At 43.4% G+C, this 18074-nt stretch overlaps 1 protein-coding gene and 1 pseudogene across 1 annotated transcript in view; both read left to right on the top strand.

Moving 5' to 3' along the window:
* Nucleotides 1-18074, top strand: part of Gsap (gamma-secretase activating protein) — a 56273-nt gene that overhangs the window by 13443 nt on the left and 24756 nt on the right. The window contains 7 exon segments of the mRNA XM_028778150.1: nucleotides 993-1062; nucleotides 1339-1392; nucleotides 11371-11443; nucleotides 12197-12218; nucleotides 15441-15510; nucleotides 16582-16629; nucleotides 17523-17539. Coding sequence (XP_028633983.1) covers nucleotides 993-1062; nucleotides 1339-1392; nucleotides 11371-11443; nucleotides 12197-12218; nucleotides 15441-15510; nucleotides 16582-16629; nucleotides 17523-17539 — 354 coding nt within the window.
* LOC114630046 lies at nucleotides 5086-8065 on the top strand (annotated as a pseudogene).

Here is an 18074-nt window from a genome sequence, read left to right as displayed (position 1 = left end):
CATGCAGATATGAGTTTCCTGATGTGGGTGTGAGGAATGGAACTTGGATTCTTGTCAAGAGTAGCTCATAAGGCTGAGCCATCTCTCTAGCCCCAAATTTAGTGCCTTCCTAGGAACTCAAAGTCTCCCTTTAGTAGCTGATCCTGTGGTGATAAAGTGATCCAGCCATAGCACAACCTCAGTCCTTAAGCTACATGTTCTGTCTCCCGTCTACATGACTGTTTCCATTGTCCTTAGCACTGATGAAACGGAATCTTTTGACTTTTTTCTTTCTGGACCCACTATATAGCCCAGCTAGCCTCTAACTTTTAATCCTCCTGCCGTGGCCTCTGGATTTGGGTTACTTCTGTGCACACCATGATCAGCTTCTCTTGATGTTTTGGACATTTCAAACACACATAAAGAAGAAAAGATTACATACAGATAGATTTCTTAGCCACGTCTCTAAATATGAGATACACTTGTGACACAACCAATAGTATCATAGCCAAGTGTGCAATCTGATTAAAGCCTTTCTCATCTCAGTACTTGTAGTGCTAACATTTGAGTGCTCATTATGACAGCATACACTGTACTGAGTACTTTGTGCTACTGTCTCTCCTGATCCCCATGATAACCCCATGGGATACTTCACTCACTTTGGCCACTCTAGCAGTTCTCGGTCCTCATAGTAACAGGAGACACATAGTATAGTTATTTGGAAGTTGAATAATTTGTCCAAAGTCACACAGCTGGAAAAAAGTCAGGATTTGACTATGGGTTCAAATCCTTCACTATGCTGTTTGCCTGTCTCATAGCTAAGTTTCAGCACCAAATACAGTATAAAATACTAAATATTTTCCTTGAAATATAATCCAGAATATCACCATAGGCTGAGGTCTCTTTAGAAAATGTTCTACTAAGCAATATTTGTATAAAGTTTAACAGGAATGCCTCTTCATGCAATTGTTGTTTCCTATAACTCCCCCCCCCTTTTTTGGCTGTTTTAATAGCATCTGTATACCTTTGAGAAGGACATGCAAGCTGTCAGTTGCTCTGTCAACACCAAGAGAACAGAACTTGGTGAGCTGAGGTCTCATCGCTGTATGTTAACGAGTACACCTTTTAAGTTTAAGCATTTTGGATTTTGCAATATTTGATTCTAACAACACTTTCCCATAAAATTCATGTTGAAATTGAGAATCTGTAGGACACACCTATAGGAAAGAGTGCCTTGTATTCACTCACAGTGTTACACTGAAGATGCTTAAACTCTCATTTATTCCAGACATAAAATGAAAAGCTTGAGCAAGCTGCCATGTGAGTCAATTGCTACTTTAGTTGTTTTCTTTCCATGAGCTGCACGCTTCATTCAGTACACGGAAGGAGTACGGCGTGAGCTTCAGCCTTCAGGTAACGGAATTACCCTTCCTTTGTCCATACTGATAAAGAGCAGACTGAGCTGAGGCTCGAGCTTCTTTAGAAATGCCTTTCTTTTTGAATAAAAAGACAGTGGCTATTTAAACGTTTTAAATTTTGCTTCTCAAGTATGCAGCAAAGCATGGAAACTAACACAGTGGTAATTGTAGTAATAATGAGATGCTAATTAGCTCCTGAAGAGTAAGTGAATACTGAAAATACATTTGACTTCTGTGGCCCGAAGCTATGTCAAAGTAGAGGAACTACTTAAAAAATATCTGGTGAGATATTGATTAATCTCTAATGCCTTGTGGCTATTTCAAAAATACAAAATAAAGTACACATCTATCACTTACCAAACTTTATAGTTTATTAGCCACGTGGAATGAAACCTTTTACTTTTTAAATTTCAAAAGGTACTTAATGTTGCTCATCTGCTCCGTAATGCAACAGTGTTGGCTTCTGCTGTAGTCAGGCACTCTGCATGGTGGCAGGTCTGTAAGGGGATGAGGTGGCGCTTTCAACCTAGCACCAGGCTTCAACTACAAGTGTTCAGTGACCAGAGGCCATAGAAAGAGATAGATGCAGTGTAAGAAAAATGAAGTGTTGCTGGGCAGTGGTGGCGCTCGCCTTTAATCCCAGCACTTGAGAGGCAGAGGCAGGCAGATTTCTGAGTTCAAGGACAGCCTGGTCTACAAAGTGAGTTCCAGGACAGCCAGGGCTACACAGAGAAACCTTTTCTCAAAAAAAAAAACAAAAAAAAAATAAAGAAAGAAAAGAAAAATGAAGTGCCAGGCTTGGGGCATAGCTCAACCCATGAAGTGTTTGCTGTGCGAGCATGGGAATCTGAGTTTAATCTAAAAACCAGCATAAAACCAGCCAGGTATTACAGTACATACTTGTGATCGTAGTGCTATGGAGAAGGGTATAGGCCATACCTGGGCCTCACTGGCCAGCTCAGCCTACTTAGTCATCCCCAGGCTAAACACAGCTATAAGGAGTAGTGGTGGGTACGGGGTCTTGATCTATAGGAGACATAAAAGGATGAGTCATTACTTAGCTTTAGATTTTTGTTGCTGTAAAGGGCAGTTGATTCCACTGGATCCAGCTTTGCAATTTGTTGAGGCCCCTGGATGTCTGTGTAAAAATCTAACTTATCAACGTCAGCTCAGCTAGTCTTTTAAACTCCGATTCAGCAATGATAACCATCTATGTGGGCTGGGGCAAGTCTGGTCCAGAGGGTCTGATTCCGGCCCTTTACTGCTGTGCTCCCAGGTCCTTTCCCTTGGCTCTGTTTATTTGGCACTTAGAGTCCTTCTTTTGTTAGCATAGTTCCTACTTGGATGTATTCTGTGGTTGCATGTGATGGGAAAACCCTTTGTACATACTTTCCACCTGAGTGTCACAAAGCTGTCTTGGACATCTGAGGACACACATCTCCCCACATCTTACAGAGGCAAGAGACTTGGAGCCAGCCTGGGAAGAGCTCTTATGATATACTGGTGGGCTAGATGTCTTCTCTGAAGTCTCCTTGCTTATTCACGATTACAGTCACCTTGCCATGATATACTGAGAACTACGGTCACCCCATCCCTGTCCCTGCTGGCCTCCTCCTATTTCCTTAGCTTCTCTAATATTCTTAGCATTTGATACAATGGTCACCTCCCGGGATGGAATGCACTGGATTATGTGGATGTGATCTAGAATACTAGGATGCTGACCCCCAAACAAGGGTCTGAACAAAAGCAGACACAGGGCTGACCTGATGTACTCATTTGTCCTGGGAAGACAAGGTTACCACTACAGCTGTGCAGCTGGTAAGGCCACGCCCCACACCTTGGATTTGGGCTGAGTGTCCTCTGCTTCTTCTTGTTCCTTGTTACCTCCAGGAGAATTCTTCTATGCTGGCTAAAGTCAGAGCATCTGTAATATTTACTTGATGTTTATCATTTCTGCCTCACTGTCAATAGTCAATAGTGTATGTGTTATAAAGTGCAGCTCCAGATCAATTTCCAAGTGTTACTTTAGATTAAATTAAATCCTACTCAGATATGCTTGCTCAGTCTTGGATTTGGGTGAGATTACATGCTTGTACCTTTAAAAACTGGATATTATTAGTTTATCATGCTACTTACCAAGTAGCTTGTATCCCTCCTCACCTTTTATCTCTACCACCGAAGTAACAACCAGGCATAACTCCAGAATGTTCCCTCAGCTTCTCTACCAACTTCCTGCTTTTGCCTTAGGATCATTGGGAGGATCTGTTTTCTCCATTACAGCCTGGGAGTATGGACGGAAATCATGCTCACTAGGGCAGACCACAGTTAGTGGGAATCAGGGAGCTGAAGGAAAATTGTTCTCTACTTCCAGTCTGAAAAGGGGTGATTCTGAGGGAATGGGGCTCCCACACTCACATGCACACACACACACACACACACACACACACACACACACACACACACGAGCCTAAGATACAAGCAGGCCACTAATGTGCTAGCTCCCTGTCTTGTGTGCTTCTGGCCTTTGGCCCTCTCCCTACTCCCTCAGGCAAACTTCTCCCAGCTGGACTGGACCTGCCCCCTGAGGTGAACTTCTGGCCTTAGTTTGAGTTTCATTGGAAGTAGCATCTGTTTAAAAGAATTGAGTGTTATTAGTGTATTTGGGTCATGGAAACACTGCTGGGGCGTGGTTTAAGCCTGAAAGAAGGAAAGGGGAGGTCACATTTCTGTCAGAACAACTGCCAGCTCAAGGGCTAGACTCCATAGATTCACTCTGTTAAAGTGATGAGGACGCTGAGTTGAGATGGAGAGGAGGAATTAGAAGTCAGAGGAGAAGGAAGATGGGGTAGAGGAAGATCACCTGACCTCTACTCTACCGAAAAGGGAATCTCACAGGTTAAGTTTGCATCTGAACATACTTAGAAAACCGATTTGTCAAGAGTAGCTTCTGAATTTGATAAGCATATGAGAAAAAAAAAGTCAAAAGTGACTCAGCCTGTGTGTGTGTGTATCTGTGTGTGTGTACACATGTTGTGTTTGTGACTGAGTGGTTGGGTTTATGAGTGTGTCTGTGTGCCTGTGTGAATTTTTGTGTGCAAGTGTGTGTCTGTGTGTTTTTATGTGTGAGTACTGTGTGTGTTTGTGTGTGAGTATATGTGTGAGGATAAGTATATGTGTGTATGTGTATGGATATATATATATATATATATGTATATATATATATATATGTGTGTGTGTGTGTGTGTGTTTGTATGTGAGTGTTTGCATGTGTGTGTATTTGTGCCTGTGTGTGTGTGAGCTTGTGTGTATGTATGAGTGTTTGCATTTGTGTGCGAGTATGTGTGTGTGTGTTTGTATGTGCGTATGTGTGTGAGTATGTGTGTGTGAGTGTGTGTGAGTATGTGTGAGTGTATATGTGTGAGTGTGTGAGTGAGTGAGTGTTCTTGTTAACGGGAGTTAGAAGGTTCGGTTTTGTGCATGCCAAGTTTGAGATGGGAATTAGACATCCAGAGATGTAAGGCAGGGATTTGAATATGAGTTAGAGCTCAGGGGAGAGGAGGCTGGGATTGGAGAGCTGCCTTTGGGAATCACCAGTGAGCAGCATGGGAAGGCTTCGTCCTGTTAAGGTTTCAGAAGTGTGACTGGCCTTGGTGGTGTACCCCTTGTTATCCCAGAATTTAAGGGGTAGATGGAGGAGGGTCGGGAGTTGATAGTCACCCTTGACTGCGTAAAACTACATGAAACCCTCTCTTAAAACACTATTTACCTGAAAAAAAAAGATTTCAGAAATGATACAACCAGAAAAGACTATAAAATATGTCATGATGTTTTGTCCTTTGAACAGATACACTGGAAAGATTTCTTTTGTCTGCCAACAAATGGCTACCATATAAGTCATTTTATTAAAAATAGTAGTCTCCTGCAAAGTGTTACTTAACATTCTATTGTTTAAAATGAGATTTCTTTCTCCATTGCAAAAGAGACAATCTATAGTATATTTCAAGTAAAAGATTTTTTTTTTTTTGGTTTTGTCGAGACAGGGTTTCTCTGTGTACTCACTCTGTAGACCAGGCTGCCCTTGAACTCAGAAATCTGCCTGCCTCTGCTTCCCAAATGCTGGGATTAAAGGCGTGTGCCACCACTGCCCAGCCAAGTAAAAGATTCTTTGATCCATATACTTTACAGTCAGCTTTTACCAGCAACTTCTCTCCTTGGTCATAGTAAGGTTGATGTTTGTTTAGAAAATGACCTGCTTTTTTAAGAATTTTGTTTAGAAAATTTGGTGTCTTCTCTTGTAGGACTGCATTTGACACCTCATACAGTAGATGTTCTTGGGCAGTAACTGGTGTGGCCTCTTGTATTGGAACCCCACTGTCATAGAGATTCTCAGAGCCTTTATACGATTACTGACAAATAAACAGTTATTCCATGGAACTATGGTTTGGCTCAAGATCTCCACTGTGAAGGACATGGCATATTATTAAGAGACATTCCTGGGGCTGGAGAGATGGCTCAGCGGTTAAGAGCACTGACTGCTCTTCCAGAGGTCCTGAGTTCAAATCCCAGCAACCACATGGTGGCTCACAACCACCCATAATGAGATTGGATGCCCTCTTCTGGTGTGTCTGAAGACAGCTACAGTGTACTCATATACTTAAAAAAAATAAATAAATAAATCTTTAAAAAAAAAAAAAAAAACAGACATTCCTGTTGGGAGAGGTTGACTCCCAGCGTCATGGTAGTTGTACTGCTTAAATGCCTGGCCTGGAGATTAGTGGAGGAAGGTGGTTTCTGCTATTGAGAGTAAAAGAATTTAGATGATAGTTGGAAACAGTTGGATTCATGCTGTAAAAGCCAGATACAGGGTGATTCCTTATTTTTCTTTCGATAATTTCCCTGGCTTCCCACAAACTGTGGGGTTTTCATGCAGTTAGAATGTCTGAATTTTTTTAAGAAGTAGTTGGCTGTTGGTTTGTACTGTCTAGTAATTTAGTTTTATATATTTAAAATAGATATTAGGAAATTGCTTTCCCTTCTTGTTCTCAATTTTCATAATATTTTTATTCTACTTTTCTTTCTGACTATCTTCGGCACCAATGTCCCTCTTCTTCCTGGAGCCATGTTTTAGTCACCAAGCAGATTCTTACAGTTCCTCACTGTCAGTGTGACATAGTCTAGAGTCAACTGAGAAAGGATCTCAGTTAAGGGATTGGCCAAGTCAGATTGGGTTGTGGATGTGTCTGTGGGGGAATCCTTTTGACTGTTAATCGGTGCTGGAATGCCCATCCCACCATGGGTGACACCACTCCCTAGGCATGTGGTTCTGGACTATATGAGAATCTAGCTAAGAATGAGCCTATGAGGAGTCAGCAAGCAGCCTTCTTCAGTGGTTTCTGTTTCAAGGTCTTGCTTTAGTTCCTGTCCTGACTTCCGTCAATGATAGACTATGACTTGGGTGTGAAGGCCAAACAAATAGAGAGTCACCTTTCCTTCCTTAAGTCACATTTAGTCATGATGTTTGTCACAGCAACAGAATGAAACTAGATCACTCACCATTGTTTCTGTCCAGTCAACAGGAAGGCAGCTTGAGAACTGGTGTGCTGTCCTGTCCCTTGCCTTTTTTTTCCTTTCTTTTTCTTCTTCTTTTTTTTTTCTGTCATAAACTGTGATACTCATCAAACATTTGACTTTTCATCCTTTAGTTTACACGTGTGATTCAACATAATAGCTGACTTGCCTTTTCAAGTGATTTGTGTGTTCAGAAGGAGTGTGTACATGTAAGACTATGTGTACACAAGTTCGGAGTGTGAACTCGTGTGGAGGACAGTTTAACATCTGCTTTCCTCTGTAGGTCTCTGTTTGCTTCTCTGTGAGACAGGTGCTCTCACTGAACCCAGAGCTCATAGAATTGGCCAGACTGGCCGGCCCATGAGCTATATGGATCTGCTTGTCTCCAGTCTGGAGTTACAAGTAAACACTGCCGTGCCTGACTATTTTATGTGATGTTGGGAATCTGAACTCAGTTCTTTATGCTTGCATAGCAAACACTTTCCCACTGACTCATCTCCCCAAATCCCTCAAGGCTTTTTTTCTCAGTTCCTACTAATAATTTTATCAATCTGCCATTGATAGAAATGAGTACACAACAGGTCTCTAACCACCACCACCACCAACAACAACAAACAGGCTGAGATCTGGGCGAAGTGATGCTTGAAACTACCACAAAGGAGGAAAAAAAAAAACCAAACACTTCCTTCTTCTGCCATCCCTGGTGCTGCCTATGTGCTCCTTCCGTGTGGACCTGGGGCCTTTTTTGTGAAGAGGAAGTTGAGACTTCCAGCTCAAAGAAGGACTCAGAAAGGACACAAGGCTGAGAACAAGGATCATAATCATTTGAAGGTGGTGGGGCAGGGTGGTTCTGTTGTGCAATTTAAGATTAAGAGGCAGACAATAGTTAGTAAACTCATGAAAATCTATTGTGAATCACAGGGTTTGTCAATGAGGCAGATCAGATACAGGTTTGATGGACAATCAGTCAATGAAACAGACACACCTGCACAGTCAGACATGGAGGATGAAGACACGATAGGTGTGATCCAGCAGCAGACAAGGTGTGATCCAGCAGCAGACAAGGTGTGATCCAGCAGCAGACGGGAGGTGTCTACTGAAAAGGGAACCTGCTGCTTTCCTCCAGAATGTTGTTATAGACCAAGAGTATATTCTCAGTTAGAAAACTGCCATTTGTCCTGCCACATCCAGACTACTACAGTACAGTTTCCTCTCCTCTTTTCACTCTCTGTCCCCATTGCTTTATGGTTCATAAAGTAGCAGGTGTGTGTGCGCCAGAGTATGTGCACAAACATGTTGCTCTTCTTTTTTCTTTGTTTTTAAGTAAGCATCCAGTGTTCTGTTTCGGTTGACATCAGACAGAAATGGTCTTGGGGACAAGCTGGTTCTGTGAAAGTACCCTCTTTCCCCATTAGTAGCACACTCATTCAGCTATTCTCTTATATTCCGCTAAGTTATTTTGCTCTCATTGCTTTAACAAAAGAGCATAACCCGACAGCATGAAATCCTTGCATACCTGGTTCAAGTAGAGAACCTTAATGTTTCTCATTTATCATTGTAAAACCAAGGACAATTTTATAACTTTTTTTGTATGTAGATGTTACATGTAGGACAATCTGTCTTTAAGAAGGGATGAATTCCTCTTGAATAAAATGTTCCTAGTTTTCCCTTCAAGTAAAGTGTCTTGTTGCTTAAATAAACTTTTTGTTTAAAATGAAAAAAATACTAAACAAAAAAATTAGAGATACTAATGTTAAAAAAAAAAAGACATACAGACTGCCTCTCCCCACTCTAAATTCTCACAACACTGGATGAGTAGCCCAGCACCCTAGATGCTGAGGCAGGAGACTCACTCCATATTCCCGGGCAGAACCAAAACATACCTTCTCAAATAAAACAAAATTCCTTTATTTAACCTTGGCATTTCTGAGGTACAGGCAGAGGAATTAAATAATTTGAGCCCATCATGGCTATGGTGATCAAATCCTGGTGTGACACGCTTGGCTCAGGGAGTGGCACTATTAGGAGGTGTGGCCTTGTTGGAATAGATGTGCCACTGTGGGTGTGGGCTTAAGACCCTCACCCTAGCTGCCTGGAAGCTAGTCTTCCACTAGCAGCCTTCAGATGAAGATGTAGAACTCTCAGCTCCTCCTGCACCATGCCTGCCTAAATGCTGCTGTGTTCCTCCCTTGATGATAATGGACTAAACCTCTGAACCTGTAAGCCAGCCCCAATTTAATGTGGTTTTTATAAGAGTTTCCTTGGTCATGGTGTCTGTTCACAGCAGTAAAACCGTAACTAAGACACCTGGGATGCTGAAGACCTCTCAGAACAGAGAAGAAGGAAAAGCACAATCCTCCACGTACAGATGAAGGAGTCAGATGTGGCCTGCAGGGTCTGCAGGGTGTTCTCCTTGTAGATTGTCTGCCTCCTCATCTCCAGTTTATAACCAGACATCCAAGCAGACAGAGTCTCCGTAAGTCTTCCAGAGCTTGGGAGATGAGAGATCCGAGCTTACACCACAGGAAGGGCTGTGGCTACAGATCTCACACCCAGCCTGGCCCTCCGGGGCTGCAGCAGACGCAGCTGTGCTCTCTGGCCTGCAAGGACCAGGCTATTGGGGGAGTTCCTGGCTCTCCAGCCTTGCCTCTGGCAGTCTGGGTGGAGGTGAGGAGGGAGGTGGGATGCCAGCTGAGCCCTTAAGTAGCCTGTAGCCTTCAGGCCTGAGTTTCTGCCCTTGGTCACAGGCGTGAGCTGGCAGCTCAGCTTGTTTCTCCTTCAGGCTGAGTTTGAGGACCAGGACCACGACAGACTCCCAACCTCCTGGGGGAAAGCTCCAGGACAGCTTGCAGCTGGATTAATCATGGGAGACCATGATTCCAGAGTGCAGGGAATCCAGACAATCTCCCGTCTGCTCAGGTCAGGAGTTTCCCCACAGGTGATCCTTAAAGACATTTGTACAGAACTAACCCAGGACTCATAATTTGTTAGACCATATTCCGGAAACTGGCTTATGCTTGGTACCGTGTTCCTGAACCTGAGTGTCATGTTACTTTTTCAAGGACTGAAAACTGGTATTGATTCCAGACTGCTGTATGATCCTCAAATTGTACATTAATACCCAAAATACATTACTTGAGAGAGAACCACACTACAGCAGAGTTGTAAGAGCTAGAGTGTGCTTTTGGGAGAGGGGGAACTCTGACTTAAATTTGGACATCTGTGGTAAATCCCTTCCAGCCCCTGGCCATGGCTTTACTCTTAATTGTTTTTATGACATTTGCTTAGGGATGACCCGGAGGACCTAAGACAGCTGCTGAGAGTGCTCACACACACACTCACACACACACACACACACACACACACGATTGCCACTACACTGCAGAGTTGGAGACACAATGAGCAGAGCCATCTAGTCTGTGAAGCCATGCTAAACATGTTTACACTCCACGTACATGGAGTTCTGAGTCATTGTGGTTTCTGTATCTGGTTTGATTTCCCCCCACTTTTTGGTAATGAAAACTAAGGCCTCCCACTTGCCCTACCACTGACTTATATACCTATGGCCCCAATCTTGAGTTTGAAAAATGTCAAAGTAAACCTCAGAAAAATTAAGAAACAGCTGCCATGATAGGAAACACAAGCTTTCCAAATCCAGCTGCACCTGTTTATGAACAGTGCTGTCTAGGGGAAAGGGCACCCATCGGAGGTCAGCTTGTCAGGCACCACTCTGTTACAGGCAGGGGTGCACAGCAACAGCACGCTCTTTCCAAAACCACTGTTTTTAGGAATGGCGCTTCCTTTCCCAGTGCCTGCTCCCATTCCTGGGGAACTAAAAGGCGTCCCTTTGAACTTAGGTATTCTTTGGTTCAAATGCAGCTTCTCTCAGGTGTGTACAAATGTGGAAGGGCAGGTCTTTGCTAGGCTGATCACTCCTGTAGAGTCCCTGGGCCTGCCTCATATCCCTGAAGAAAGGGACTGGGAGTTAGAATTGCAGTGTAATATCACCTCAAGAGACATGACAATGGGCTGGAGAGATGGCTCAGTGGTTAAAAGCACTGACTGTTCTTAGAGGTCCTGAGTTCAAGTCTCAGGAAGCACATGGTGGCTCACAACCATCTATAATGGGATCAGATGACCTCTTCTGGTGTGTCTGACAGCTACAGTGTGCTCATACAAATAAAATAAATAAATCTTTTTAAAAAAGAGAGACATGATGATGACATCATGATGATGATGATGGTGATGGTGATGGTGATGGTGATGATGGTAGGATTGTTCTGTTAACTGTTATGCACTATTGGCATAAATTGATATCTCAGGCATTCTTCTTCATGGTTGCTTGAGAAAAGAAAAATGTGTGCTGTCCCAGTCTTTATGACTGAAATCCTCCTTTTCTCTGTAGGATCGAAGTGCCTGACTTTGCTGGTTGAAATCCACCCTGTCAACAACGTGCAGGTTCTGAAAGGTACAGGTAAGTAAGCCCACTGTCTGGCTTGTCTCATTAATCCCAAAGCGTGACAGCAAGGCAGAAAGGTGCTTGTTTACACAGCACTTTGCCATTCATTGTCACCTTTAATCTGCTAAGCAGTCTTCCAGATGTGAAGGCTGGAAGCACCAGGCTTCCCCTGTTAACGTGGAGATAAGAATTCTGGCCTGGCTGCCCTGACCCTGCTATACTGGATAGCAAGGCAATGTTTTCACGTGGTAACATACCAGGTATTAAAATCACTTGGTAGTAAGCTTTAAAATAGTCTATTTTGCATATTCACTTGGTTGGCAGACTAATTATCTCTGATTAACGGCAGTAAATTCCTGACCTCAGCAACACTGCATTACTGCAGAAGCATGCAGAGGGTCATGTGGTGGACGAGTCCATTTTTATTTGAAGATCCCACACTTGTGCATTCTTGTGCTTGTCAAGATTTATTTGCAGTTTGAAATCTACACTTGTGGCACTTTGCTAGGCGTTTGCTGAGCAGGTGAGTCGTCTGTTTGCACATCCCCAAGGAAGGAAGGTTGAACCGGCGATGTTCTGCCTCATGCTCCCACCGTAGACAGCGGAGTTCACTGCCTAGTGCCGTGGACTTTTCATTGTCCTGCTTTTCCTTGTGATGTTTTCGATGACTTCCTGGAGGCATGCTGAACTGTCGTCTACTGTTCCTAAGAGCACAAAGACTGCGATATATTTTACAGAGGAAGTGTGTGTGAGGGAGAGAGACTCAGATAAGCTGTGTTCAGGCGTGGGTTATAGTGGTGTGGGCCATAAGCTCAGTGTTAATAAATCAGTAAGATGTGTGACACGAGGCCTTCAACAGGAATGCACACAAGAGAAGGTCATGTATTCCTCTGTTGGCAAGAGTGTGAATGGAGCTCAGTGGCCTGTGATCAAGTTTAGTGTTCAACATGCAGGGCCTTTGATGGTCACCACAGATAATCAGGGTTGATGTACACAGACGTGCAAGAGCATAGTTTCCCTGAGCCTCGTTTCACGTTCCTATCTTTTGGTCCACATGGAGTCAAAGTCAACTAGTCTTGCCTGTAGTACCTGCTTTAGCCTCAGCTCACAGCCAGTGGGGCTGCCTCTTTTCTGTGTTAAGAGAGGGCTTGGTCTCCTCTCCTCTCCTCTCCTCTCCTCCCCTCCCCTCTCCTGTACTCTCCTCTACTCTCCTTTTCTCTCCTCTCTTCTTCTTTTCTCTCCTCTCATCTCTCCTCTTCTTCCCCACTCCTTCCCTCCCCCACCTCTCTCCCGCCTCTCCCCCTGCCTTTCCCCCACCTCCTCTCCCCTTGCCTCTCCCCCCCCCTCCTTCCCCCATCCACTTGTTCTTCACTACCACTCCAGCTTGCAGGTAGGCCCCAGCCTGGAGCTCACAAGCGGTCTCCCTTCCTTTGAGAAGCCATCTTTGTCTGTGATGTTGTCAGTACTGGGATGACTATGAAACAGAGCACACTTCCCTTTTCTAGCTTGGTTTTGGGTTGCCTCAGCATCCCCACGCAGGCAGAGTAAATGATCCTGACATTATTAAAGGACTGGGGCAGGTAAAGGGAATTGGGCCCAGGGAAGGAGTGCTTTGTTTGTTTGCTCTTCTTTTGAGACAACATTCATTATGTAGCCTGGCTGGCCTGGAGCTGGCTATGTAGACCAGGCTAGTCTGGCCTCCTGTTCCTTACACCCTCACCTCTAGAGATGGGACCTCAAGCCTCTACCCATAGCATGTGTTTGCCTTTTGCTCTGTCCCTCTCTTTGGCAGGGTTGTGTCTCTGCACAGTCCACCAAGTCTGGTCTGCACCGTGTCTGTATCTTACCTGAGATCTCCGGCCGCTTACGTTCATGTCTACACAGGGCGTCGGTCCTCACTGTCAGAGGAGCTGTAGCAGCACACTGGGGCTGGGTCCCTCCTTGTTATCCTTAGAGAGGTCCCTGCTGCCTGAGCTACATCTTCTAGACATGGCTCTTTCTACACATCTATACCACATGTGCCCAAGGGCAGACACTAATTCTCACAGTCTTGCTGCGTTTGTGATGCTGTTTCCCTAAATATGCACGATGATTGTGTAGGTTCTTACTTTTAATTGATTTAGAGTGTAAGAGAGCCATCTTGAATGCTTTCGAAGAGCTGTAGTTGAAGACTATGTTTTAATTTTCAGGCCTTGCTCTAGGGCTACCTCATAACAATGGCATGACAATCACCATATAACTGAGTCTTGTAAAACTACTTTCTCAGTGCTTGCCATGCAGAGACAGGCAGAGGCTGAGAGACTGGCAGCCATGGCGCTCGAGTGCCCACATTCCTAAGCTACTTCTGCAAACATATGGAGCTTCCCCTCCTTCTCCGTTCTTTCTTTTTTAAGTTCTAGGATAGTTTTATTAGAGTTTAAAAGAAAATCATACCAAGGCAGGTAAGCTGTAAATCTTGGTGATTATCCAGAGGAGAATAGAAGAGAAAAGGGGGGGCGTGGGGGAAGCCACATTGCTTGAGTTGAGCCATCATGGAGGCCAGCTGTTTGGCAGCGAACAGCCATGTGATGGGTGTGATGTTAGAGGGTTAGACAGCCCAGCGTACTAGGGTGAGCATGCCTATAAAGGAGAAGACAAGGGATACAGACAGAGCTACAGTCTGTGGCTCTGTAAGAGACTGTGCTGCAGACGGGAATTCTGGGAACACAAAGTGCACCATCTCAAAGGGATGCTTGTACTACCCATCTCTTTATTGTGGCTTACAATGAGCCTGCCTTTCTAGGAGTTTCCCTCCCTCCCTGAGGGGCAGTCCCTTGGCCAGGTCATGGGCCTAAACAACTGGATTATCCCTTAAGGGAGGAGACAATGATACATTCTGCCGAGACCTACCGTCTTCTTAAGGGATAGCTCCTTATTGTGAAGCACTGAGGTCTACTATGATGGGCATGGTACTACCCACCTCAGCCCTTTCCACAGCTCAATGTGCAGGGCATCTCATTTTGCCCACACTCTCATAAGTCACTAATACTTAGCTCTGTATAATTTTTGTAGCCAAATTCCATCTAGTATGTAATTTTAAGGTCATTGCTAAAAATAATGTCACACAGTTAACAGTTTCCTTTCTGACTCTAGAAGGGAGATAGAAATTCTATTGATCTATTATGCCAAGTAAACAATAATGGAGAGGTCAGTGTCTGTGAAATTGGGCCACATGTGGTTATGTCCTTTTATAGTAAAGTTTTGTATGTACTGGGGAACAAAATTCACTGGTAACTCTCTCTAGTAAATTTCTAGTATGTTGGCTTACTGTCTGCCCTCTTTTGATAAGGAAAGGATTGGGATGTTGGCACCATCTCATGCCAGCTCTCCTTGATTATCATAGCCATGGAGTCAGACATGTCCTGTGGGAAGACACACACAGTGGAGAGCAAACGGGGGTGTGCCCTGTCAGCCCCTCTCTTCCCAGTGGCCTCTACTACAACTTTGAACCTTGTGACTCTTTAGCCACTTGCCACATCATGACTCCCTGTTCTTGCCTGGAAAGTCCCTGGTCTCTTTGTTCTTTGTCTCTCAGATGTGGGAGTCTGGAAATTGCAGCTGGGAGTATGTTTATTTGGTTTTTAATTATATACTGGGTTTGTTTCATAATAAATATACTGACCACACTTTTTCTCTGTGTGCAATAGAATATATTGTATCAATGTTGTTTGCACTGCTTCTGCCTGGCTTCAGAATCAAATATTCCAGACAGGAAGCACCATCTCTTTGTCTAAACTCAAAGGAATGATGATAAAGTTGTACCTGGCACCAGCATCCCTCTAGACAACTGAGGTCTTAGACAGTCCCTTCCTCTACTTGCTTGACCTCTGACATGTGTGCATGTGAATCCCCTTAAATAATCTGTGGTTCTCAGTTCCTTGCATAAAATGCAGCAGTAATCATGATCAAACACAACTCCTGAAGTATTAGAACAAGCAAAATAATTGCTTATGAGTTTTCTAATTCCCTTTCTACAGTTCCTCTACACACAAGCTGAAAGTCATCTTCTTCCACAGAACCACCTGCTACTGATTTTAGAAGAGAAATGTAAGTGTATCTTTAGGTAAGGTACAAGGGTGTATGCGCACAGTCTCCTAGTAAAGTGTGAAGCCCGATTGAATCTGCTGGATATCTTTACCATTGCCCAGGCTCTGCTTACCTTTGATGTCCGTCTGAGACCTCAAATCCCTGTGAAAGCTGTCTCCCCCCTCAACTCCTTCCTCAGTCTCTACTCAGTTTCCTTGTCTTGGGAAAGGAATACCTCATGTATATATCAATGTTCAAATTGTCAACTTGCTGAACAGTTTACTGGCCTGTCTGTCTGTTTCCTTTACGATGTCTATTAGGGTAGATGACTGTGATCCAAGTGTGAGAGGCTTGGATGGAGAAAAGAAAGGGAAGGCAAGGGTGCTAGAAGAATTCCAGGACAGATCTAAAGGCCTGCAGTAGCATGACCAAATTTAAGTATAAGTGACACAAGAGGTTATGACCTTTGAAGGTGTTTTCAGATTTGGGAAGGGGAACAGACAAAATCTACTAGTACTTACCAACAAGCAGGCTTTCACATAATGAGGTGAAACTATGGGCTGATTATGTTTGAAAGGACAGATTATATTTGTGTCTTGTAATTAGCACTAGCAGGATATAAGTGTGACTAAACCTAAATTGTTAGTTAATACAAATCGGATTAAAGTGTTATAGATGTTATTCATGTGGTGTTGCTCCTAAAATACCTTGTGTGTGTGTGGTGTGTGTGTGTGTGTCTTACCTCTAGTAATACATATATGTATATATGTATTGGGAAATTAGAGAGGCCACCCCTGGTAACGAGGCTCTTATGGTCTTATCTAGGACAATGATACACGTGTGGAGGGAAGCCTGGCCAGACCTCTCATAGATTATAACACCACAAAGAAAAGTAAATGTGAATGTTGAGGTTGTCAGCGGGGAGGACAATGGTGGTTTTGAAGTGTCATGTGACAGTCCTGTGTTGTAGTGGGGTACTGTTCTAGGCAGTTATTATATAAAAATGTATCCACAGCCATTAGAAGGACAGGACTAACGTTTTTTCCTGGGTGTTAAAGTATCTTTTCTTTTTTTTTGGTTTATTTTTTAAAGATATTGAGCAGTTTCATATCCAGATCACCAGAGAAGATGGAGACAGTGGTAAAGATTTGAAATGCTTCTTGCTTCAAACTCTCTTCTAGGGATTATGCCTCTGGCTTCTACAGACAGATGAACTCTATTGATACAACACATTTTCTTTGATGTGTTTTGAATAATAAATAACCTCACTCTTTTGACATGTGAACAAAAACAAAGATGCATGGAGGAATTAGCCGCCCCCTTGCTACCTTACACCCAGTGCCCTGAGTGCAGTACTCTCAGGGCTTTCTCCACCGTCTTGCTTGCTTGCACAAACCTGTCTAGTGTTAGATACACACATGGAGGGATCAGTTGTTTTTACCAAATAGAATCATAATCTGTGCCTTTGTGGTTTTGTTTGTTTGTTTGTTTGTTTGTTTTTCGAGACAAGGTTTCTCTGTGTAGCCCTGGCTGTCCTAGAACTTACTCTGTAGACCAGGCTGGCCTCGATCTCAGAAATCAGCCTGCCTCTGCCTCCCAAGTGCTGGGATTAAAGGCGTGCGCCACCACCACTGCCCGGCTTCCTTTGTGGTTCTTATTTTACATACTGCATCAAGAGGATATAGGTTAGAAACCAGGAAAAGAGCTAATTGTGTCTCTGACTTTTATGTATACACATATGTAGTACATAGGACCTGACGTCTATGGTCCCCATTCCCCTTTTGTCTGCAAGTCCCCTTTCATTTGTCTCCAAGTTTCCTTAGTTAGGCTGACTTCACATCTATCTTCATTTTTGACAACTCTGGCTTGATTCATGATTAACTCAAGTACGTAATTACTGAGAAGCCAGCTAGGATAGCTTCCATTCATTTGCTGAGGAAGGGTATGGCAGTTCCTGGCATGGTGTCTGTGGTGTTTCAGCCATTCCACTGTGCGCGGACCTCCATTCACATACCTGCTTTTTGTTTTTGTAGTACAAATCATCTTGGACGTATCTTGCTTCCACCTTCTCTGTTTACTGGCTATTTAAATTTGCTATTTGGAAAATTTATTCATTATATCTTTGTCTGTTTTTCTACTTGGTTACCCTTTCTTGACAATTTTTATGAGTTCTGAATATAGTCTAGATATAAAGATGATTTTATTCAAAGTGTAGTCTATATAAGTTAACCTTTAAGTTTTTACACTTATTTATTGTTGTGGTTTGTAGTGTGTGCATGTGCATGTGTGCTTGTGTGTGTGTGCACGTGTGTATGTGTGTATGGCTAGGTTGATGGGAATATGCATTTAATAAGTGTCAGAAGGGTTTGCTACTTTCCAAAAACCTAGTTTTATAAGTAGAGGATTATAGTATGAGGTAGACTTACCTTTAACATTTTCCATAGTAAACTCATAGCTTATTGTTACCTTTGTCTGTATTTCTTTTACTGTTTATTGAGTTTGAGTTTGAGTTTGAGTTTGAGTTTGAGTTTGAGGAGGGGAGAGGAGAGGAGAGGAGAGGAGAGGAGAGGAGAGGAGAGGAGAGG

This window comes from Grammomys surdaster, unplaced genomic scaffold (genome assembly GCF_004785775.1).
Source record: "Grammomys surdaster isolate TR1022 unplaced genomic scaffold, NIH_TR_1.0 325, whole genome shotgun sequence".
Lineage (NCBI taxonomy): Eukaryota > Metazoa > Chordata > Mammalia > Rodentia > Muridae > Grammomys > Grammomys surdaster.
This window is presented reverse-complemented; position numbering and strand designations above follow the sequence as displayed.